The sequence below is a fragment of the Nomascus leucogenys genome, chromosome 14, assembly GCF_006542625.1.
Source record: "Nomascus leucogenys isolate Asia chromosome 14, Asia_NLE_v1, whole genome shotgun sequence".
Taxonomy (NCBI): domain Eukaryota; kingdom Metazoa; phylum Chordata; class Mammalia; order Primates; family Hylobatidae; genus Nomascus; species Nomascus leucogenys.
This window is the reverse complement of record NC_044394.1, coordinates 73205769-73230336: the sequence shown is the minus strand read 5'-3', so window position 1 is coordinate 73230336 and position 24568 is coordinate 73205769. Positions and strand designations below refer to the sequence as shown.

General features: G+C 46.6%; 1 protein-coding gene across 5 annotated transcripts in view; it reads left to right on the top strand.

Annotated features, from left to right (window-relative positions):
- The window catches only part of IL1RN (interleukin 1 receptor antagonist), a 34141-nt gene extending 10047 nt beyond the window's left edge, over window positions 1–24094 (top strand). The window contains exons 2-10 of one of the 5 annotated variants that reach the window (XR_001113249.2): window positions 1170–1253; window positions 3065–3179; window positions 10154–10216; window positions 11453–11623; window positions 18021–18072; window positions 19917–20005; window positions 21127–21239; window positions 22739–23539; window positions 23681–24091. Coding sequence is in view for 4 of the 5 variants with exons in the window: in XM_012495745.2 (XP_012351199.1) it covers window positions 17957–18072; window positions 19917–20005; window positions 21127–21239; window positions 22739–22954 (534 nt within the window). In the remaining variant the exon portion in view is untranslated. Of the gene's footprint in view, window positions 1–1169; window positions 1254–3064; window positions 3180–7978; window positions 8113–10153; window positions 10217–11452; window positions 11624–17908; window positions 18073–19916; window positions 20006–21126; window positions 21240–22738 lie in introns of those variants that run through there. The other 4 variants (XM_003277697.4, XM_003277696.4, XM_003277694.4 and 1 more) reach the window with 4 other exon arrangements.
- The last annotated feature ends 474 nt before the right edge of the window (window positions 24095–24568 follow it).

The following is a 24568-nucleotide window of genomic DNA, read 5'->3' as shown; positions in this document are numbered from 1 at the left end:
GGTTTCTTCTTGACTCTGCTTCCTGCTGATTGATCCTCACACCTCACCTGGAGACCTACTTCACATTATCCATCAGGATGAGAAATGGTGTGCCTTTACCAAAGGACCACAGTCACCTTCAAAACGTGTTTAGATAGATCTAGATGGAGGCTTCTGTGGCTGCAGATGAAAAAAGAGGCCCCATGGTATATCTGACTCCATGTCAATCACTGCATGAACACTCACACACATGCACACGTACACATGCAAGCACAGTCCTGTTCTGGTCCGGCAGTAGTGCCAACATTCAAATTCCAGGTCTTACTCTGAAGCCTTTGAGGAAACCACTGTCATTCTGGGGTTTATGGGAATGTTTCTTCTTGGTGCCCCTTGTTCCTCACAGAAGCTTTTTTTCTGTGCTGTGGGCTTGCTGTCATAGCTTTCCAAGCTGTCCTAGTTTTGCAACTTTCTCTGATCAACCACATCAGGTTCTTGGACCATCCCAAAATTAAAGAGGTAGGTTTTGCTGCAAGAGACAAAGACATTCACCTCTCACACAGTTTGAACTCCTGGGTAGAAACCGATTCCAATGCTGACCAGCCTCTGTAGCTCCCAGTGCCCCCTCAATTATGACTCCTGAGGCATTGGAGCAGGGTCCTCACCTTGCGCGAAGATAATTAGGTGTGCTGAAGAAAGCCAGACACTGCTCTTTCTTAGCTCTGCATCCTTAACAAGTTACCACTACTCCTTCTCTTTGAACCTCTGACTTGTCAATGCTAAAGTGCCTGTGATTCTTAAAGGGATAAAAACACAACCTATATAAAGCACCTGGCATAGTGCCTGGCACAGGTGGGTGTTTAACAAATGTTAACTCCTTTCTATCCCACTGTGGGAATCCATATCCTCTTGGGTAAGCTGCCTCTGGTTTCCATTGTGTCATCAGAGCCATACTAAGCCCATGTGTTGGACATGGATCCCAAGAACTAATTTCTGGAATGAGTTATGCCTGCCAACTTCTCTGATACTTAACTTCTGTCTCTCCATTTATCAAATGGAAATGTTTGCATTTGGCCTCTGCCAGTTGGAGTAACCAAAAGGCTTAGAGGTTTTGGAGAGGTCCTATGCTGCCATCTGTTTGACCACATACTGCCTTTTACGTGTAATAAGCATTCTTTCTTACATTTGTCTAGGAATTAGCAGTTCACAAAGCACATTCACATATAAGGGCTTATTTTGAATTGATCTTGGCAGCAATTCTATGAGACAAGTAAAAGGTAGGTCAAGCATTATAATCCTCATTTTAAAGCTGGGAAAACTGAATCTCAAAAAGGTTGAAAGACTTGTCTAGGGGACAGTGTGTGGGTAAATGAGAAGTTAAGATTTGCTGAACTGGCATTTCCTGACTACATATCTAGTGTTTATTTATGCAGAAGGCACTATGGTGGCCAAGTGGCTCAGAGTCACACAGCTCTGTGCCTCAGTTTATTCATCTGTAAAATGAAGATAATAATATATTCTGAATGCTGTTGTGGAATTTCAATGAGATAGTTCACACAATGGCATGGATACTGTAGTACACTGCCTAGATTCACAACCCCACGACTATCCATGAGAATGGCCCATAGTTCAAGAGGTCGCATTTTTTCCCCAGGTGAAGCCTGCATCCAATGACTGTTCAATGTGGGTATATAAAGGCCTGGCTCCCTTGCCAGGGCCACCCTACCTCCTGGTGAATGGACTGAGGCTTACATTATGACTGCATTGCAGCTCATCTGTTCTTTCCATTCAGTCCTTCCTTTACACTCACACAGGTGAGGACCCAGATATTAAATGCCTCACATGATAATCTCTATTGCATGCTAGGCTTCGTATGCATACACAAAAACCATCCTCTATCAGTCAGGCCCTTTACTTGCAGAGGCAAAGAGGCCAGTCTGGGTTAGATGTGCACCCTGTTTCTACAACAGAACAAGACAAACAGGCCCTCCTGAGGTGTAAGTTCATGGCCTTGGCCCCACCCTTGAAACTCAGCCATCTGAGACAGCTTTAGGTCTGAGGCAACCCCAGACTTTGGGTTGTTGTTTCCTGGGCACAGCCTCCTTTTGCCAATGTTGCAATCCTTTGTGAGAGACCACAGGTTGATCACCCGTTCCTGTTACTGAGCACAGAGAGGTTTGTAGGCCATTCTCTCCAGGAATTCTGACGCACTGCAAAATCCCATGGTCTGAATGCTTCTCCCTTCCCTGTGAAAGCCCCTGGCCTCAGAAAAGGAAGCTAGTTTAAGTGACCAACATTTGGGGTAAAGCTTCCGAGGGCCCAGCCACTGTGTTACATGCAACAATCAACAGAGATATTCTTTGGCTAGAGTTGTTTTTCTGGGTATAGGACCCTATAATTAAAATCAGCTCTCCAACTCCCCTTCCTGCAAACAAGTATACAAATGTAAGGAGGAAAATGCAAATTGAAGAGTTGCTAGCCCTTCCCCCACTTCCAACCAGAATGCCACCCCAAGCCTCCCCTGCAGGAAGTTCTGGAGTCCCCAACTCTGCCCCAAGGCTGAGACCGTTGATAAGGTGAAGGGATGTGATTGTGGAGGCCGGAGCCCCCCTCGCCCTGTAGGCTGCTCCCCTTGCTTTTCCCTTTGAATGTTACAATTTAGCTCTGTGACTTACTTATAATTGCCTAAATTCCCCACCCATGCTTTCTCTTACTTTGGGGCTTCTCATCCTTCCTCTTCCTCCATCTTCCTCCTCTCACCCCACTCCCAAGCCTGAGTGGGGTGTTCCTCTTCTGTGTTCCCACAAAACCCTGTGCCTCCTTCATCGTTGCATATATTATGCTGTAATGTAGTTTTCTGGAGGTGTGAAGACTATGAATCCTATGAAGACAAATACACACCTACCTTGTTGACCATTGTATCCTCAGAATCTAATATTGCACTTGGCACACAGTGGTTGGGAGTAAATATCCATGAGGCAAACACACAGGAAGGACTCTTTTGTTATGGTTGTTGGTTGTTGTTGCAAGTGACATAACCCCACCTTGATCTAGCTGACTGACGGCTCTACCACCTTGTGTTTTGCAGCATGAGAGGAAGAGGAACTGCACCTCTTCCTTCAGTTTCAGCTTGAATAATATCAGGAAGATTCATATCGGTCTGAGTTGGGTCACGTACCCGATGCATTGTAGCTGTGGATGGGGTAAGCTGGTTGGAGTTTACAACACTGTTCACATAGCTGAGATATGGAAAGAACATAAATGTCAACTGGTGGATGAATGGATAAAGAAATTGTGGTATATACATACACTGGAATATTATTCAACCTTAAAAAGAAGGAAATCCTAACATTTTGTGACAACATGGATGGACCTGGAGGTAATTATGCTGAGTGAAATAAGACAGACACAAAAAGATATTTCCTGCAGGAGCTCGCTTATATGTGGAATCTAAAATAGTCAAGCTTAAAGAAGAGAGTAGAATACTGGTTGTCAGGAGCAGGAGAAAAGTGGAAATGAAGAGGTGATAGTTAAAGGATACAAAGTTTCAGTTATACAATATAAATAAGTTCTGGAGGTTTACTATTAATATATCACATAGTACCTATAAGTAACAATACTGTATTGTATACTTAAAATTGCTAAGAGGGTATATCTTATGTTATATGTTCTTACCAACAATAATAATAATGGTAATAATTAAGGGGCAGGAGGACACTTCGGAAGGTGATGGATATGTTTATGGCCTTGATGGTGGTGATGATTTCATGGGAGTATACTTATCCCCAAACTAATTGAGATGTAAATATTTAAATATGTACAGCTTTTTACATGTCACTTGTACCTCAATAAAGTAGTTTAAAAATGGTTGGACTGAGAAAAGGAGGAGCTGCTCAGCAACATGGGGCTGGGTGCTGGGCAGACAAAGCCTCACACATGCATTACTGAACCAACGGACTCATGTCTGTGAGCTTTGTGGCCGTGGATGCACCATGCCAATGTAGTCAAGGATTCTTCCATGTGTACCATACTGGTTAGTTCCCTCTGTTCATTTGTATTGACTCTTCAGTTCCCTTATGGGTTGCTTGTTGGCTCTTGTGGAGTTATTTAAGTAAGACTTTGGTTGCAGGAGGCAGACACGCTTGAGCTGGTTTTGGCTGTAATGGGGAATTTGTGAGACGTGACACAGTGACAGGAAGTGCAGCCAGACGTTGTGAGAGGCAGTAACTGGGAATAGGAAAGTTATGAGAAGTTAAGGCAGTAGTAATTGTCTCTCTATAGAAGGCCATAATGTTATCATTCCTGCCTCTATCTGTTTGCTTTGTTCTTCTCTCTCAGCAGAATGGTCTTCTCTGCTTCTCTGTGCACCTGCAGAAGGTGACCACCATAAGGCTTATGGATTTAGGAGTCCTCAGTTTGAGAGCAGTTACCCAATGCCTGGCACCTGTGAACTCTAGTCCCAGTTTCTTATTCCTGGTACTGGCTTAGTTTGAGGCAGCTGCCCACCATAAGTCCAGTGAGCCATGGCCTGGGGACAAGGTCAGGTACATGTATAATCAGCTGGCTTTGTGAGTTGAGGTGGTGGTGATGGAGGTAGCTCCCAGAAGAATGGATTACAGGTTAAGAGGAGTCTGTATATCTTGACCACATTTGATGTGAACTTGCAAATTTCAATGTGTGACCACTTACAAAGTTATGATCGGGTGTCTCAATTATTTATGGTGATGTATAAGTCTGTGTGTGCGTGTGTGTGTGTCTGTGTTTTTGTGTGAGACAGAGAGAGAAGAATGAGAATATGAGTGGTGGTTTCCCATTTATTTCTGTATGGGCCAAATCCTGGGCTATGAGCTGGAGATATAATAGTAAACAAAATAGACATGGTGCTTGCTGTGACCTGCCCTGGGAGACAGATATTACACGGAGGATCACATAAATGCAGAGTCTGAGCTGAGGTCTTAAGGGTGAGGATAGGTAACTACTCAGTGGAGCAGGGGAGGGAAGAGTGTTCCATGCCTGTGTCAAGGTCCTGAGGTGAGAGTAAGAGGTGAATTTGAGGAACCAAAAGGATGGTGTGGCTGGAGTTCAGAGAACAAGGGGGTTTGTTTCACAAGCTGAGTCTGGAACCAGGCTGAGCAGATTCTTATGAACTCTGCAAAAACTTGAAGTCTTATCTATGACCGTAAACAACTACGGTCGTAGATAAACAAGTTGGCAAACAACTCAAGGGTTTACAGTCATCAGAATTGTAAAACTGATCCCATGTATTTTCAAACCTCAGATCCCTTGCTCTGACCTTGTGTGTCTAAGCTAGCAGGAATCAGGATGCACCTCTCACCTGGCTGGAATGAAGGGATTCACCCAAGCTGTCAGTCTTCTCACAGCACCCAGGGCCCCCCTGCTAGTGTGTGGTCTAGATTTCCATTCCCATAGTAGGACTTCCTTTGGGAGCCTTGGGGTCTCTCCTGCCAGAGGGCTTCGCCTGTGACTGTCTCAATTCAAGGGAGGGGTTCTAATAACATTAAACCTCAATATCTTGCTCCTCCATTCCTGATGCCTCCCTTTTCTTCTACCCTTCCCCTACCTCCTTCTTTCCTATGCCTCAGGCTGGCAGGTTAGTGCTGGAGCAAGTGGCCAGTCACCATCATTGGGGTTGCGGATCCTCAGGGTTCTTCAGAAGCCCCTTCACCATGATCAAGAGTCCCCAGTCACTCAGAATTCCACGGTTCCCAAATGCCAGCTCTCCCACTACTCCCAGCATTCTCCATCTCTGGGATGTTGGGCTTCTTAGATGCACTGAGTACCCTAGGCTAAGCGACTGATCCATCAGAGCTTCATAGCCTTAGAGGAGAGGGAGGCAGGCTTGCAAAGGAGAGTTCTGGGGTGGACCAGGCACTGGGGTGCTACAGATGCCCATAAATTGTCCCTTTACCCTGGATGTGCCCAGTGCTGGGACCACCTGGGAACCCCCAGCCTTGCGTGCTGATTGACTTGTAGTCCCCTGGCCCTGACTGGAAGCCTAGTTTTCTCTCTCATGACTGACCCTGGACCAGCCAGGCCCCTAGCTCCCCAGGGAAGAAATCCAATCTACTTCCTCTGATAGTAATGGCTAATACTTAAATAATGCTGACCACATGCCAAGCACTTTACAGTTGTTAGCCCAGTCCTCACAAGCACCTTGTGAGGTGGGCAAGAGTCTTATCTTACTCTCATTTTATAGATGTGGCCCAGGATCCCACAGCTATAGTTCATGGGGCTGGGATTTGAACCTCTGGCCACCAGAGCCCACCTTACTGTGTCCTCCTCCTGTTGTCATAACAGAAAAGTACAATACCATGATGACACAACAGGCTATCCTGGCAGATTCCCAGGCTGCCCCAATGCCCAATTTTCTAGGTTTACAAAGTTGACATTTACAAAGTTTCCAGGTTTACAAATCTGGTTTCTGATTCTTTAGTCAGCAGGAATTTCTCTACAAAAGCTGCTTTGAAAATTTCCAGCCAAGCCTTACACACCTTGGCATTACATCTTGGTGAGCCAAGGAGGAAGAGAACAGGAAGTGAAGGCCCCATGGGAAGTCCCTGCGGTCTGGAGCACCCAGGCGGGGCTGGGGGTGGGGGGCTTTCCTGTGGCTGGCTCCCTGCACCTCCCAGCCCCATTCAGGCCCTGTGAGTTGAATGAAGAGACCCTGGGAATGAGTCCAGGTCTGCAGGGTTAGAGGAAATTGAAGGCCCTTACTAGATCCCTGTTGAGAAATTAATGAATTATGAGCCCTTCTGCAAATGAAAGTGTTCTTCCCTGTCAGGAGGGACAGATTGTAGGTGGCAAGATTGGTGGCAGCCAGTAGGCTGGTCTGCTCCTTCCTCTCTATTTCATCTGTGTATGAAGGCATTACCTGCAGCAAGGGCCTGTGTAAATGCATGTAATTTACAGAGCATTTTATATACTGCGTGTCATTCATCCTTCCGGTGAGCCCTAAGTCTAAGATAGGGCAGGAAGCATCAGGTCCATTTTGCAGCTGTCAAAATGAGGTCTGAAGGGTAGGAGTGGTGTGCCCACACACACACAATTGGTTGGCTGCAGACCTGGGGACTAGACCCAGGACTTCGTCCTGCCCAGGGGTCTCTTGCCACTGCTCCCCATCAACTTGGATTGCTTTAAGCATTTGTGAGTTGTCTGCTCCCTGATGGCAGAATGCAGAGACATGAAGCTACAGCAGGTTCGTTCTCAATGGCAAAAAGGAGGAGGGGTGTTCAGAACATCAGGTGGTTCTAGAGAAAGCAAGGAGAGAGTGTCTGGCCTTGTGGACAATGTCATGGCAGAGGCCAGGTATAGTGCATGGGGGTAACTGGAAGCGGGATGGACCCTGTTATTCCCTAAGACATGGTTTCCACGTAGTGCTCAAACAAGGCCTTTGCCCTTGCTGTTCTCTCCACCTGGAATATTCTTCCCCTTCCTTGACATTGCTCAGGTCTCCACTCCTATGTCACCCTCTCAGAGAGGGCTTCCCTGGCCACTTTCCCTAAAATAACCACCCACTCCTAGGTCCCTCAAAAGCATATCCTGCTTTGGATTTCCCCTGCAGCAATATGCCCTATGAAGTTTTTTTATTTGTTAACTCGTTTCTTGTCTGTTTTCCTTTGTTAGAGCATTGGGGACCTTGTCTGGCTTGTTCCCAATGCCTGGAAGAGTGCCCAGCACACAGGATTAAGCCAACACATATGTTTTGAATGAATGTGTGCACACATGCATGAGCTGGTGGCAGTCGGGGTTGGGGTAAGCACAAAGGCCCAGCTCAGTTCTCTGCATGTGACCTCCCATCTTACGCAGATAAGAACCAGTTTGGTTTCTGCTAGCCTGAGTCACCCTCCTAGAAACTGGGCCTGCTTGGCATCAAGTCAGCCATCAGCCAACCCATCTCCTCATGCTGGCCAGCCCTTTGTGAGTGTGTGGGAGGGGAGGCTGGGCTCCTCCTTGTACTCTCTGAGGTGCTCTGGAAAGAGGAGCAGCTCCACCCTGGGAGGGGCTGTGGCCCGGGTACTGCCTGGGTGCTACTTTATGGGCAGCAGCTCAGTTGAGTTAGAGTCTGGAAGACCTCGGAAGACCTCCTGTCCTATGAGGCCCTCCCCATGGCTTTAGGTAAGCTCCTTCCACTCTTATTTTTCCACCTGAGAAATGAGAGAGGAAAATGTCTACAACTGGTGTTTACCAAATGCTTTCAGGCTCTGGTGAGCAAGCGTCCAGGAAAATGTCAAGCGCATGGAGCTCCAGGCCTGTCTAGGGGACCTGGGCACAGGGAGCCATCCATGGGAGACCATGCAGGCACTCTGAGGCAGGGGCTGCAAGCCTAGTGCCTGCTGGGGCAGCAGGTGAACAGAGAGGTGTAACTGCTCTGACAGAAGTCATGGAGTCCTCGGAGTGTGGGGGTCATTTTCCACTGTTGATAGAATAGGGAAATTGGTGAAATAACTCTGTTAAATGAGAGAAAGAACAGTGTGAGCTCAATGAGAAATACTAATAGAATGTGGCACTGAGCCACAAGGTCTGAGGGTTGATTGATAAGGAAGGGTGGGGACTGTGGATAATTAAGGGCTTGGCACTAGTCAGTTCCACCAGATAGTTGTCGCAAGAGAATGCAGGCTCAGGTGGCCAGAACTTCTCGCTTTTCCAGAAGAGTCCAATATTCTGATTTCATTATGTATAGTATTCTGATTAAATAAGACAATAAAGCAAGCAGATAAAATGTTTAAATTATAAGCTGCCAGTTTGCAACCTCCGGTTAGGATTTGTGTGGGGCAAAGAAAAAAACTCTCAGGATCATTGGTCTGTAGACTCTAATTTTAAGTTTCTAATTTAAATTGGCCCCTGAGGCTGGGTGTGGTGGCTCACGCCTGTAATCCCAGCATTTTGGGAGGCCAGGGTGGGTGGATCACTTGAGGTCAAGAGTTCAAGGCCTGCCTGGCCAACATGGTGAAACTGTGTCTCTATTAAAAATACAAAAATTAGCTGGGCATGGTGGTACATGCCTGCAATCTCAGCTACTTGGGTAGCTAAGGCAGGAGAATTGCTGGAACCCGGGAGGTAGAGGTTGCAGTGAATGGAGATCACACCACTGCACTCCAGTCTGGGCAATAGAAAGAGACACTCTGTCTAAAAAATATATATATAAAGATAAATAAAATGAAATAAAATAGGCCTCTAATGAGCAGGCCATTCTCCTTTCTGGGTCTTACTTTCCTTACTCTCCTTTCTGGGTGTTAAAAGGAGGTCTAGAGGAAGATGGACAACTCTTAGCTTGTAGTAAGCACAGTGGAAGTGTCAGCTCTTAATGAGTCATGGACATATTACAAGCTAGGCACCATGCTGAGCTCTTTACATGGTTTATCCCACTGAACCCTCTCAATAACCCTATGAGGAAGGACTATTATTGCTCACATTTTCAGAAGAGGAAATGGATGTAGAGAGATTAGATAATTTGCCCATGTCCAGACAGCTAGTATAAGAGGAGGAGGTGGGTTGACTGCAGACAATCTGTCTTCAAACCACTACGCTATGCTATGGGGGCACAGAGACTTAATGAAATCATGGAGAGGGAATTGCTTTGTCAACCACAAGCAGTTATTCCGGGGACAGCAGATCCTCCCCTGTCCCCCAGTGTGTACAATGGTCCCTGGTGGGTTGTGCTACAATGTTAGCCCATGGTCTTATGTGTTTTTCAAATGTGTAAAGTAGGATGCTGGAACCACTCTTAGAACCAGATAGTGATAAATTGTGAAGAAATAAATCTCTGTGCTTAAAACTGGTTCATCCCAACATATTTTGAACTGACACACAATAGGTGCTAAATAAATGTGTATGAACTTGAATTGGATTGAATTCGGGAAACAAGTGCAATAAGCTTAGTGAAGACACCATGTTCCCTGGGTAGAGGAACCACATTCTCCATCTAAGGCCAGGAATATGGGAGGTATCAATGTTTGCCCAGCACAGAACAGGGTGCTGAGAAGAGAAAAGTTGAGGGGATGCATACTCTGACTGGAAACTGGAAGGGTGAGAACAGAGGGTAAACGATAGAGATGGAACCATGTGCATACACTTTGTGTTACCTTGGACTAGTCATTCATTTCTCTGGACCTCTGCTTTCTCTCTACACAATGGGGTCCCACCACTTCCCTTACAGCTGGCTTGTATGAAGAAGGAGGTGGAGGAGGAGGAGAAGGTGAAGACAATGCTGACTAAAAGAGTAAATCCTTTTTAGGATCAAGTTTGAAAACAATTTTAGGCTACTAGTTATGAACAACATCTTGATTATGTAGTTGAAGGAAATTAAAGATGAATGGCTTAATTAAAAATTAATCAGAATGAAAATGATTGATTACTAATATATCTGCAATGGTTTATTTTCCTGAGTGGCAGACTCACTAAGGTTTTTGAATACTCCTGTGTGATTGCTCTATGTATGTATTATGTATATATACATGTATCTATCTATCTATCTATTGTCTAATAAAATGGATCACATCTCTGCTAATAAAAACAGACTACACTGGCAGGGTACAACTACAATCATTAATTGTGCCTGCAATTTGCAGCAGCAGCCACCAGAGGTACCAGTGCCCTTTAAGGGTTCATAATTTAGAATAACCCAATTGTCTGAGTTTTTCAGGGACTGAGGGGTTTGCCAAGGTGTAGAACTTTCAGTAATAAAGTCAAGAAAGTCCTGGACAAACCAAGGTAATTGGTCACTCGAGTCCATAACCAGGTAAAGAACTTTCCCTGTAACCTGTGTAAGGTTTTAGAATCATTTTTTTCCTTCTTACCAAAAATCCTCCCCTAATTTTCAAGCAGTTATGAACTAAATAGTTACTCTATGAGATAGGAGTTCAGCCCAAAACAAACACCATAAGAACAAATACAGTTCTTGCTTCTGCTAACCATGCAATGAAGCAGAGAGAAAAAAGTCAGTGACCTCTTTAGGAGGACTGTAGTGTGGGAAGAAATAACAAAACTGGGTTTCAATCCTGGCCTGGCCGGGATCTGGAGCAAGTGAGTTAATCTTTCTAAGCCTTGAGTTCTTCTCCTTCTCCTCTTCCTCCTCCTCCTCCTCCTCTTCCTCCTCCTCCTCCTCCTTCTTCTTCTTCTTCTTCTTATTCTTCTTATTCTTTGTCTTCGTCTTCGTCTTTTTCTTTTGCTTTTTTTTCAGAGTGAAAGCAAGTTTATTAAGAAAGTAAAGGAATAAAAGAATGGCCACTCCATAAACAGAGTAGCCTGAACCTTGAGTTCTTCTATAAAGTGACTATGAATTTATACTCATTTTGAAAGTGGGTGTCAATATGTCTGTCCACTTTGCACAGCTGTTATGTGGACAAAAGGAGATGTGTGTGAAAGTGTAACACAGAGCCTAAACTACAACAGGTAAGCAACACAGTTGTCCCCTTCCCCACGGTGTCTGTTCTTCTCCATTTCCTCCTGCCTGCAGGGGGATTATAAAACTAATCATCAAAGCCAAGAAGGCAAGAGCAAACATGTACCTCTGAAAACACAAGATAACTGCATAAGTAATGACTTTCAGTGCAGATCCATAGCTAACCCATAAACTGCTGGGGCAAAAATCATCTTGGAAGGCTCTGAACCTCAGAAAGGATTCACAGTAAGTTAACCATCTAGATCTGAGAGGAGAGTAGCTTCTTGTAGATAACAGTTGGATTATACACCATGTCTTGATCCCCTTCATCATCCAGGAGAGCAGAGGTGGTCACTCTGAGAGCAGCAAGCCTGGGGGCTGCAGCTTGGTGGGTGGAGGTACTCAAGGGGACAGATGTCTCCAAACCTGTCCTGTTGCCTTACGGAGCTTCTAATAAGTTGATGGATTTGGTTAAAATTAACTTAGCTACTTGGCAGGACTGGGTCAGTGGGGACGAACAAAAAGAAGACATCAGATTATACCCTGGGGGTTTGTATTTCTTGTGTTTCTTTCTCTTCTCTGTACTGAAATGTTTACCCATGACTCGGAAAGAGCAACTGGAGTCTTTGTAGCATTATCTTAGCAAAAATTTACAAAGTTTGGAGAACAATATTGCCATATTGTGTGGTGTGTCCTGTGACACTCAAGATTCAAGTGTTGGCTGAAGCCACTAAATGTGAGATGAAGCCATTAAAGGCAGGGTGCACATCTGTCCACCCAAAGCTGGATGCCAACATTTCACAAATAGTGCTTGTGTGATGCAAATGCAGCTCCAGGAGGCCCAGATGAAAATGTTTGTACTGAGATTTGTTAAAGCTTCCAGACAAACTAGATTTGTCAGTAAGAATTGTTTTCTGCAAGGGGGATGAAACTTGTGGGGTGAGCCATTTGGGCTGAGGAGGAGAGAGGTTGGAGCTGAGAAATGTGGAGACAATTTCCATTTAGAAGGACTGAATCTCCCTGCCTCTCTGGGGGTGGCAGCCAGCAGGATCCAATTGTGTATATGTCTCCCCAGCTCCCCATTCAGTGATATCACGTCAGTAGCTTGAAATTATCCGTGGTGGGAGTATTATGTCATGGAAATTGGCAAATGGAAACTTTTATTGGAGATTCAATTGTTAAACATTTACCAGCACACCACTGCCCTGCCTTCAGAGTCAATGACCCCATCCAAGTTTAATCCATCTGTCCACTGTCTCCAACATGATCTTTATAAAACACAGCTGACAACATTACCCTCTTATTCAGTTTTTTTAAAAGATAAGTTTCCAGCTCATTAGGGTGGCTTTAAAGGCCATTCCTCCTTTGGACCTCACCCAACTTTTCAAATCACTTTTGCTACCCCTACCTCTAAATGCCACTCAAACTCCAGCCATCCTGAATAATAAGACTTTTAAAAAGTAGATTATGGGCTGGGCACAGTGGCTCACACCCGTAATCCCAGCATTTTGGGAGGCCAAGATGGGTGGATCACCTGAGGTCGAGAGTTCGAGACCAGCCTAACCAACATGGTGAAACCCTGTCTCTACTAAAAATACAAAATTAGTGGGGGGTGGTGGCACATGCCTGTAATCCCAGCTACTCAAGAGGTTGAGGCAGGAGAATTGCTTGAACCCAGGAGGCGGAGGTTGCGGTGAGCCGAGATTGCTCCATTGCACTCCAGCCTGGGCAACAAGAGCAAAACTCCATCTCAAAAAGAAAAAACAAAAAACAAAAACAAAAAAAAACAAAAACAAAAACTAGATTACATCAGATACCTCTGGCCTAGGTTGTTGATGACCAACTTTCCTGCTGAGAATAACTAGAAAGGCTAGACAAAACATATTTCCAAAAGATCTCTTTGGAGGCATCAGAGAATGGCCAAGGCTGTAAGGAACTGCCTGAGCCCAGTGAGGTGGAGCCCAGCACTGGTGCCCTTTACTCTTGGGGACATGTGCTCGTTTCAAAAACTTCAGCTGAGGTTTTGAGCATTCATGGAACTTGGTGGGGGAGATAAAATTTGTATCTTAAATCCTACCTACAAAGAGGGTCCCTGATAATCCCCACCCAATTTGGAAATCTGGGTCAGCCTTCACAGGTACTGAAGCCCTCCTCTGAATGATCTCAAGTCCTGCTAGGGTAGAGGTTACCTGCTTTTGAAAGGCTCCTGGCCTACCTGTGCAGCGGGAGCAAAAGTGAACCATCTCAGGGTACAGATAACAATCATCCAGAGCCTTGAATGACCTCTACAGTGCTTAATATATAGTATTCAGCAGTCAATAAAAAGGAATTAGGCATATGCGAGATGGTTTGTGTATTAGGGAGAAATAGGCAATAAATGGAGATCCAGCAGGGATTCAAATCACGGATTTGAATCAGGGGCAGCCTTTGAAAGAACTATGGAGAATATACTCAAAGATTTAAAACACAAGATTGGAATTTTTGGCAGAGAACTAACAACTGTACAAAAAAGGAACCAAATGGAAATCCTAGAACTGAAAGATGCAATTAACTGTTGTTGAGAAATAGCCAACATCTATTGAACACTTCCCACGTGGATGGCTGTGCTAAACGCTTTACAGGCATCAATACAAGATGTGTCTGCTTACAGCAGTGCAGTGTCCCTCCTAAGATATGGACAGCCTGGTTTCCCTATCTGCTTCACCAAAACCCCTTTACATGGGGCTTAGACACTCCTGTTGTCTCTAGTGGCTGGTAGCACAGGGCTCAGCACATAGAAGGCACTAGACACAATTGTGATGACCAGGACCTCCAATGAAAGCCATGGGTGCTGACTGGGAAGGCATAGTCCTTTATGTGCTGTGGTCTTAAAGCTTCATCCAGGAAGCAGAACTGGAGGGGTGCTGAGGACCCAGAATCGAGAATAAGATTAGTCAGAGATTTCCTGTGGGCAGAAATCATAAGGACGCCAACTGTTTGGGTGAGATAAGACGAAACCAAGAGTGGACTTGTGGCCAGAAGCGTGAGGAAGAGGGAGAGAGCTTCCCTTGTTCCCTTTCTTCCTCTCCCTAAGTCACAGTGATTGACAGCCCCCTCCTTTGGAGTCAGAGCAGGATTGAGACTGGACTGGGAAAGGAGGGTGGGTCAGGATACAGGGCAGGAAGGCTGGGAGTGCAGGGCAGGAGCTAGAGGCTGGGGCATTCATTGTGCCTGATCTCTCCCACTTTACCTGGGGTAAAGAAGCATATGCAAAAGCCACGGTGTGAGTATTTCCCAAGTGCCAGAGTCAGGGCATGATTCATCACGTGCAGCATTTCATTCAATCCTTATAGTAACCGATGATGTGGCTTCTATTATTAGCTCTATCAGATAATGAAACTGAGACCAAGACAGGCTCTGCACATTGTGTGGGGTGGCCCAGCTCGGAAATGACACAGGGGAATTCAGACCTAGACTCCATAACTCCTGCCCCAGGAACCACCCCCACCCTCACCCTGTGCATATCGACAAAGGACAGGCTGGGCCACTTCTCAGTGGGGGAAATGACACCACACAGCGGGGAAATGACACAGAGCAAGGAGGTTCCAGGAGCCCCGAGTGTCTTTTCTCCAGGAGAATACTCTCTGAATTCAGACTGGGATCAGAGAAACATTCACCCAGGAGCCACAGTTTGGGTGGGGCTTTTTACTTGAAACGCTGTCTGAGGGCAGTGGCCAGGATGGAACTCTCCACCATGCCTTGGCAAGCCACTTCTCTTCTGCAATCTGTAAGGACGTTTTTGAGAGAATTATGGTTTTCCAATTCCAGAGGGCTGAAGAAAGACAAATAGGAGAGAACCTACCGTAGTCAGGTGCTAGCTGCCGTCTCTTTCAGAGGGTGTGATCATAAAGTGATACACTTGATTATTAACAAATACTTCGGAAATTTTAAACCCTAACATTCAACACACTCTGGAAGTGGCAAATAAGTAGACAGGTTCATATACATCACCTCCTTCAGCTAGTCCTCACAAAAACAAACAAATGAATAAACAAAATGCTTCTTTGGCCCTCACAGGAAGACACTATTTCTTGAGCATGTTTCAAAGAGGATGGGTGACTCACTCAAGGTCACACTATTTATGAGGACAGTACAGGAATACAGACATGCCATTTTGCCTGAAAAATCCATCACCCAGGGAGGTGACACAGTTTTGCAGAAATGTTCTATTTCCTCTGAAGGATACGTTCTTTAAACCTGTGGGAAATTCATTCATAGCCTTCTTCCTTTGAAGGATTAACTCTTTGGACACAAAGTGTTTGATTCCGATTTGTTGGTTGGAAGATGTGTTGGTCGAGAGAAAGATTCTGATTTGTTAGTTGAAAATAGTCAGACTCATCAAGATCAACTGCTGCAGTAGTAAATATTTTGACATTTTGTCTGTATTCCTGTACTGCCCTCACAAGCTGCGTCACCTTGAGTGAGTCACTCATACTTTTTTGTTTTTGTTTTGGAGATGGAGTCTTACTCTGTTGCCTAGGCTGGAGTGCAGTGGCGTGATCTTGGCTCACTGCAACCTCCATCTCCTGGGTTCAAGTGATTCTCCTGCCTCAGCCTCCCGAGTAGCCGGGATTATAGGCACACGCCACCACACCCTGCCAACTTTTGCATTTTTAGTAGGGACGGAGTTTCACCATGTTGGCCAGGTTGGTCTTGAACTCCTGACCTCAGGTGATCCGCCCACCTCAGCCTCCCGAAGTGCTGGGATTACAGGTATGAGCCATCGCGCCCAGCCCATCCATCCTTTTTGAAACACATTTGAGAAATAGTGTCTTCCTTTGAGGGCCAAGGAGACATTTTGTTTGTTTATTTGTTTGTTTTTGTGAGGACTAGCTGACGGAGGTGATACATATTAACCTGCCTACTTATTTGCCTCTTCCCAGAGTGTGATGAATATTAGGGTTTAAAGTTTCTGAAGCAACAAAAAACCAAACACCGCATGTTCTCTCTCATAGGTGGGAATTGAACAATGAGAACTCATGGACACAGGAAGGGGAACATCACACTCCGGGGACTGTTGTGGGGTGGGGGGAGGGGGGAGGGACAGCATTAGGAGATACACCTAATGCTAAATGACGAGTTAATGGGTGCAGGAAATCAACATGGCACATGGATACATATGTAACAAACCTGCATATTGTGCACATGTACCCTAAAACCCTAAAGTATAATAAAAAAAAAAATAATAAAGTTTCTGAAGCATTTGTTAACAAAGCCCGGGGCTGGAGGTCAGAAGACCTGGATTTCTCTGCATACCTTTGCCATCAGCAAGCTGTGTGACCTTGGACAGGTCCCTTTTCTGTCTAAATCTTTCTGAGTCTTTTTGAAAACAACACCAGGTTGGGACAGGATGATTGCCAAGCTCCTGTCCAGCTCTAAAACACTGCAACCTATGCTTCTGCACCAGCACTGTCCATCCGGTAGATCATGCAGAAATTCTCTTCAACTTTTTCCTACCCGTAAAATAGGAGCACGCTTACCTTTTTCCTAAGGTTCCAGGCCCCAGGCCTAGAATATTGTAAGGAAGGAAGTTAATGTGTATCAGAGCCCATTATGGGCCAGAAGTTCTCCTCTTCCTCCCTACACCTGCTTCCTCCCTCCCTCCCTCTTTCCCTTCCTTCCTTCCATCCATCTGTGAAGAAGACATGATCACCCTCATTCTGAGAGTGAAGAGAGAGAGGCTCAACTAATGAAATGATTTGTTCGAGGTCACACGGGTGGCACATGACAAGTGGCAGAGGTTGAATTTAGACCCATTCCTGTCCAAATGCTGAGTTTATGTCATCGTCCTGAGACCATAACTTTAAAGATGTAAGGTAGTGGGAAAAGAGTTGATTTCAAAGCACTTCTTAGAAGGACTCACTTTACATCAGGGGTCAGCAGACTCAGGCCAAATCCGGTCCATCCCCTGCTTTTGCAAATAAAGCTGTAGTGGAACACAGCTAGGCTCATTGATTTATGGATTGCCAATGTCCTTTTGTGAAACAGACAGCTGAGCTGAGTAATCATGGCGCACAAAACCTAAAATATTTACTATCTCGTCCTTTACAGAATGTTTGCCAATCTATGGTCCGGAGTCCAAGGCTGTCCATCCTTCAAAGAACACAAAGTGACATGAGACTGTCCCATATGCAGGGAGCCCTCTCATTTTATTATGAAAAAACGGCCTTTCTGCTCAAATCTGTTTTTTAAAAAGTCAACAAACAGACTCCGGGTACCTGTCAGGCACAGTAGGGAGTTTGGTTTTCATTGTGCTCTTCTTCCCGGGAGCTCAATGAAGGGGAAATAGAAATCTCAATTTTGGGGAAATTGCACAGGGGAAAAGGGGGAGGGAATCAGTTACAACACTCCATTGCGACACTTAGCGGGGTTGAAAGTGACAACAGCAAGGGTTTCTCTTTTTGGAAATGCGAGGAGGGTATTTCCGCTTCTCAGAGTGGGGCAGGGTGACAGACGCCTAGCTTGGGTGAGTGACTATTTCTTTATAAACCGCAACCCTGGGCCCGCAATGGCAGTCCACTGCCTTGCTGCAGTCACAGAATGGAAATCTGCAGAGGCCTCTGCAGTCACCTAATCTCTCTCCTCCTTTTCCTGTTCCATTCAGAGACAGTCTGCCGACCCTTTGGGAGAAAATCCAGCAAGATGCAAGCCTTCAGGTAAGGCTACCCCAAGGAGGAGAAGGTGAGGGTGGATCAGCTGGAGATTGGAAACATATCACAGCTGCCAGGGGCTGCCAGGCCCCAGAGGGCCTGAGAAGTGGGTTTGGGCTGGAGAGGATGTCCATTATTCAAGAAAGAGGCTGTTACCTGTATGGGCTTCAGGACTTGTATTTCAAAATATCCCAGATGTGGACAGTACGACCGGAGGGCTGTCTTACTTTCCCAGAGACTCAGGAACCCAGTGAGTAATAAATGCATGCCAAGGAGTGAGACTGCGATTCAGGCCTAGCTGAATGTGCTGACAGAGAAGCAGAGAGGGGCACCAGGGGCACAGCCCGAAGGCCCGGACTGATATGCGCAATGCCTGTCTGTGCTGACACGTCGGAGGGTCCCACTCTCCAGGGACCTTGGTTTCCCCACCTGTGACATCTGTGACATGAGATCCACGATAACTCCTTGTGTGCCTTACAGGGTTGTTGTGAAAATTAAATGCACAGATAATAGCATAACAGTATTCTGTGCATTGTAAAGAGCCTGAAAACCATTGTGATTTGAAAATGGCATCAGGGCTTTGTGAGACCATCACTATTGTAAAGATGTTTGTAAAGATGCTGATAGAAATGACAGGACTGCTTGTGCATGCCCTCTGCCGTGTGACAGTCCAGCAGTGAAATCATGTTGGGGTGACTTCTCCCCCACTCTGACCTTTATGTTTGTCTGGGCTGAGGCTGCAAGTTGGGCTCCGTGGGTGTATGAGTGACAAGTCTCTCCCTTCCAGATATGGGGACTGTCTGCTTCCCCAGGTTGCCTCTCCCTGCTCTGATCAGCTAGAAGCTCCAGGAGATCCCCCTGGAGGCCCCAGAAGGTGACGTTTATCCCTTCAGACTGAGGCTAAATCTAGAAACTAGGATAATCACAGACAGGCCAATGCTGCCATATGCAAAGCACTTTGGTTTGCCCGGCCACCCCTTATCGAGCCCGTGGGATCTTCAGAGCCACCTGATGAGGTGGGTGCAGTTAGCCACACTTCACAGGTGAGGAGGTGAGGCACAGGTCCCAGGTCATGCTGGCCGGGGCTCTGTTTATTACATCTCACAGCTTTGAGTCCTGCTCTCAACCAGAGAGGTCATTTACCAATAAGAAAGGATTGAGACCCAGAAACAGGTCACTGGCTGAGGTAGAGAGGAAGCCAGCTTGTTCCCAAGGGCAGCTGCTCCTGCAGGACTCTGAGCAGGTCACCAGCTAATGGAGGAAAGGCTCTAGGGGCAGACCCTTCTGGTCTAAGGCTCAGAGCGAGTTAGCTGCAAGGTGTTCTGTCTCTTGAAACTTCTAACTAGGTGCTGTGGTAGTCACTAGTCTCAGATGGCTATTTAAATTTATACTTAAATGAATGAAAATAGAAGAAAATTTAAAATCCAGACCCTTGGTCACACTATCCACATTTCAAGAACTCAATAGCCACACGTGGTTAGCGGCCACCCTATTGGGCAGTGCAGCTATAGAACAGTTTTGCATCCCAGAAAGTTCTTTTGGATGTTGCTGCTCTACAGCATGCTTTGCTGAAACAGAAGTGCCTTCACTGGGAATCTAAGATGGGAAGCAAGTAAGGAAGGGAGTCAAATGTGGGCTCACTGCTCACCAGCTGTGAGGGTTGGGCCTGCCTCTTAACCAGTGTCAGCCTCAGTCTTCTCATCCACGCATGCCATAGGTATACTAAAATACTATACCCCTGGAAGAGCTGGATGCAAATTTGACAAGTTCAGGGGGCCACAGGATGATGCCAAGCACAAGGCTAGGCACATGGTGGCTGTGCACTACGGCTGAGTCCTTTTCCTTTTCAGAATCTGGGATGTTAACCAGAAGACCTTCTACCTGAGGAACAACCAACTAGTTGCTGGATACTTGCAAGGACCAAATGTCAATTTAGAAGGTGAGTGGTTGCCAGGAAAGCCAATGTGTGTGGGCATCGGGTCACTTTGCCCATCTGTCTGGAGCAGCATGGCCTGCCTGCACAAACCCTAGATGCAACGTCCTAATCCTTGTTGGGTCTTTGTATTCAAATTTGAAGCTGGGAGGTCCTGGCTACTAAAGGGTACATATGAGGGCAGCCTAAAGAGGGCGTGGAGAGGTAGCGTCTAGGTGAGGGATCAGTGCCTATAGGCACGGTGGTCCCAGGGCCACAGCTGGGAAGGGCAAATACCAGAAGGCAAGGTTGACCATTCCCTTCCTCAAGTGCCTATTAAGCCTCCATGTTCCTATGTTGTTCAAACCCTAACTCAATCCCAAATTAATGCACCGTGTATAAGGCTGGGCTATGTCTCTTATTCCTGGACACCAAACTCAGCCATATTCTGGTCCATGCTTTAAACAAGCTGGATGAACTTGAAGAAGCTTCGCCCACACTGTTCCTCAGCTTTCCCTTCAGTGGGATGATGTCAGTTGGACGACGGGATGTGTGATTCTTTTAGTTCCAGCCTTCTAGGATGTTTTCACTCCCCTGTTTGTTGTTGCAGGACGATATTACCTCCACCTTCCCACCTTCCCTATTCCCTGGTTCTGTCTCCCGTGCCTCGCTCTGAAAGTGGATGAGACCTACCTTTCCTGTCCTGGTAGTTCTCCTAATGAACACACTGAAGCACGAGGAAGCTGAGATTTTTGTTGCTACATGAGAGCATGGAGGCCTCTTAGGGAAAGAGGAAGTTCAGAGACCCCTAGGCTCCTGTGGAGCCCCACTCATGGCCTTGTTCATTTTCCCTGCCCCTAAGCAACACTCTTATTGACCTGGAGCACAGGTATCCTGGGGAAAGTGAGGGAAAGATGGAAATCACATGGAGCAATATCCAGGAGACTCAGGCCTCTAGGAGTAACTGGATAGTGTACTTGGTTTAATCTTCTTTTAGATGCAGACCAGGAAGATGAGACCTCTCTGCCCTTCTGACCTTGGGATTTTAGTTTTGTGGCTACCAGGGGAGACAGAAAAATACCCAGGGTCTCTTCATTATTGCTGTCTCCTCTGCTATTAACCTGACCCTCCCCTCTGCTCTTCCCCAGAAAAGATAGATGTGGTACCCATTAAGCCTCATGCTCTATTCTTGGGAATCCATGGAGGGAAGATGTGCCTGTCCTGTGTCAAGTCTGGTGATGAGACCAGACTCCAGCTGGAGGTAAAAGCATGCTTTGGATATCAAATCACCCCAAAACCCAGTGGCTTGAAACAACCACAATTTTTTCTTATGATTCTATGGGTTGACCAGGATTAGCTGGGTAGTTCTGTTCTGTGTGGTGGAACATACTGGGATCACTTTGGCAGCTGCATTCAGCAGAGTGCCTGGCTTGCGCTGGGCATCCAAAGTGGTCCCTCATCCTCCAGGCTCTCTTTCCATGTGATCTGTCAGTGTTTAAGAGTCAGATTGAGCTTCCTTACAGCATGGCAGCTGACTTCCAAAAGGGATTATTCCAAAAAGACAAGCCTCAACATGCAGGCGCTTATTATAACTTCTACTTGCATCATCCTATTGGGCAAAGCCAGTCACGTGGCTAAGTCTAGCCACTTGTGAGAGGAGACTGCATAAGAGTGTGAACACCAGGGGACACGGTCACTGGGGGCCACCACCGTAGCGGTCTACCCAGGACCTGAATCTCTGTGTGCTACTCCCTTGCTCAAGGGCCCCCAAACCACTTGGACCTGCCCTCTTCTAGCAAAGCCCATCCTCAGGACCTTTCTCTTTCAATCCTTATCAACTCACATTGATTAGTTGGTGCCCCACCCAGAGCCCTGTGCTCCTTGATCTCATGTAATGTTAATAGGTTTCCCAGCCCTGGGAAAACATGGCTTTGTCTCAGGGGCTTGCTGGATGTAACCTTAACCTTAATGTGAGTGGCCATACTGTGGCACTGTCACATCCCTCACCAGGGACGTTGTTCTGGAGGGTGACTGCCTGTTCTGTGAGGAGTGGGGATGGCTAGGACATTGCATGAAACACACCACCACCCCATCTCCTCAGAGCTCAAACCCTGACAGAACACCAGCTCTACAGGCCTTGGCTTCTGCTGATGGTGCCATGTATTTATCAGACTTACTGGTTCGAAGCCAGAGTAGCCAGATTTCCCAAAGTCAAGGTGTGACAGTGGGACAGCCTCTTTGTGTCTTTGCTGTCCTAAGAAACCTGGGCCAGGCCAGGTGCGGTGGCTCACGCTTGTAATCCTAACACTTTGAGAGGCCAAGGTGGGCAGGTTACGAGGTCAGGAGTTTGAGACCAGCCTGGCCAACATGGTGAAACCCTGTCTCTACTAAAAATACAAAACATTAGACAGGTGTGGTGGTGCATGCCTGTAATCCCAGCTACTCAAGAGGCTGAGGCAGGAGAACTGCTTGAACTCAGGAGGTGGAGGTTTCAGTGAGCCGAGATCACGCCACTGCACTCCAGCCTAGGCGACAGAGCAAGACTCCTTCTCGGGAAAATTAATTAATAAATAAATAAACCTAGGGCCCAGAGTCCCACAGAGTGGCAGACAGGAGCACCTGCGGGCTTTTAGGGTAGGGCATTTCCCCTGTACTAACTCTGGGCTGTCCAGAGGGTCACATCATGGTGTGGAGTGGAGAGGGAGGCAGCACAGGACTTCCTAGGCCTCAGCTCTCACCTGCCCATCTTTTGATTTCCAGGCAGTTAACATCACTGACCTGAGTGAGAACAGAAAGCAGGACAAGCGCTTCACCTTCATCCGCTCAGACAGCGGCCCCACCACCAGTTTCGAGTCTGCCGCCTGCCCCGGCTGGTTCCTCTGCACAGCGATGGAAGCTGACCAGCCCGTCAGCCTCACCAATATGCCTGACGAGGGCGTCGTGGTCACCAAATTCTACTTCCAGGAGGACGAGTAGTACTGCCCAGGCCTGCCTGTTTCCATTCTGGCATGGCAAGGACTGCAGGGGCTGCCAGTCCCCCTGCCCCAGGGCTTCCGGCTATGGGGGCACTGAGGACCAGCCATTGAGAGGTGGACCCTCAGAAAGCGTCACAAGAACCTGGTCACAGGACTCTGCCTCCTCTTCAACTGACCAGCCTCCATGCTGCCTCCAGAATGGTCTTTCTAATGTGTGAATCAGAGCACAGCAGCCCCTGTGCAAAGCCCTTCCATGTTGCCTCTGCATTCAGGATCAAACCCCGACCACCTGCCCAGCCGCTCTCCTCTCCCCACTGCCTCCTCCTCCCTCATTCCACGTTCCCATGCCCCGGATCCATCAGGCCACTTGATGACCCCCCACCAAGTGGCTCCCACACCCTGTTTTACAAAAAAAAAGGCCAGTCCATGAGGAAGGTTTTTAAGGGTTTGTGGAAAATGAAAATTAAGGATTTCATGATTTTTTTTTTAGTCTCCATGAAGGAGAGCCCTTCATTTGGAGATTATGTTCTTTCTGGGAGAGGCTCGGGGCTTAAAATATTCCTGCATTTGTGAAATGATGGTGAAAGTAAATGGTAGCTTTTCCCTTTTTTTCTTCTTTTTTGTGATGTCCCAACTTGTAAAAATTAAAAGTTATGGTACTACGTTGGCCCCATAATTTTTTTTTTTCCTTTTAAAACACTTCCATAATCTGGACTCCTCTGTCCAGGCACTGCTGCCCAGGCTCCAAGCTCCATCTCCACTCCAGATCTTTTACAGCTGCCTGCAGTACTTTACCTCCTATCAGAAGTTTCTCAGCTCCCAAGGCTCTGAGCAAATGTGGCTCCTGGGGATTCTTTCCTCCTCTGCTGAAGGAATGAATTGCTCCTTGACATTATAGAGCTTCTGGCACTTGGAGACTTGTATGAAAGATGGCTATGCCTCTGCCTGTCTCCCCCACCAAGCTGGGAGCTCTGCAGAGCAGGAAACATGACTCCTGTATGTCTCAGGTCCCTGCAGGGCCAAGCACCTAACCTTGCTCTTGGCAGGTACTCAGTGAATGAATGCTGTATATGTTGGGTGCAAAGTTCCCTACCTCCTGTGACTTCAGCTCCGTTTTACAATAAAATCTTGAAAATGCCTATATTGTTGACGATGTCCTTGGCCTTGACAGGCTTTGGGTATAGAGTGCTGAGGAAATTGAAAGACCAGTGTGTCTTTCTCACCCCAGAGGCTGGGGCTTGGCTGCCTCTTCTCTGAGAGTTCTTTTCTTCCTTCAGCCTCACTCTCCCTGGATAACATGAGAGCAAATCTCTCTGCAAAAAAGATGTAGGGCAGCATTGTCCACAACAGCCTCTACTGGAGCACCCATCACAGAATGAATTCGTACATCACATAGGTGCACACAACACAACGCTCCTTGGCAAAGGAAATGAATGAATTACAGCCAGCTGCACCTCACAGGACAGATGAATCTTACAAACATCATGTGGGTACAAGAATCACAAAAGTATGCATAGAGTATGATTCCATTTCTACAAAGTTCAAAACGGGCAACATGGGGCTGTTGTGTGGAGGGCTGTGGAAACAGGTGATGCAGAGAGAAGCAAGGCCATGC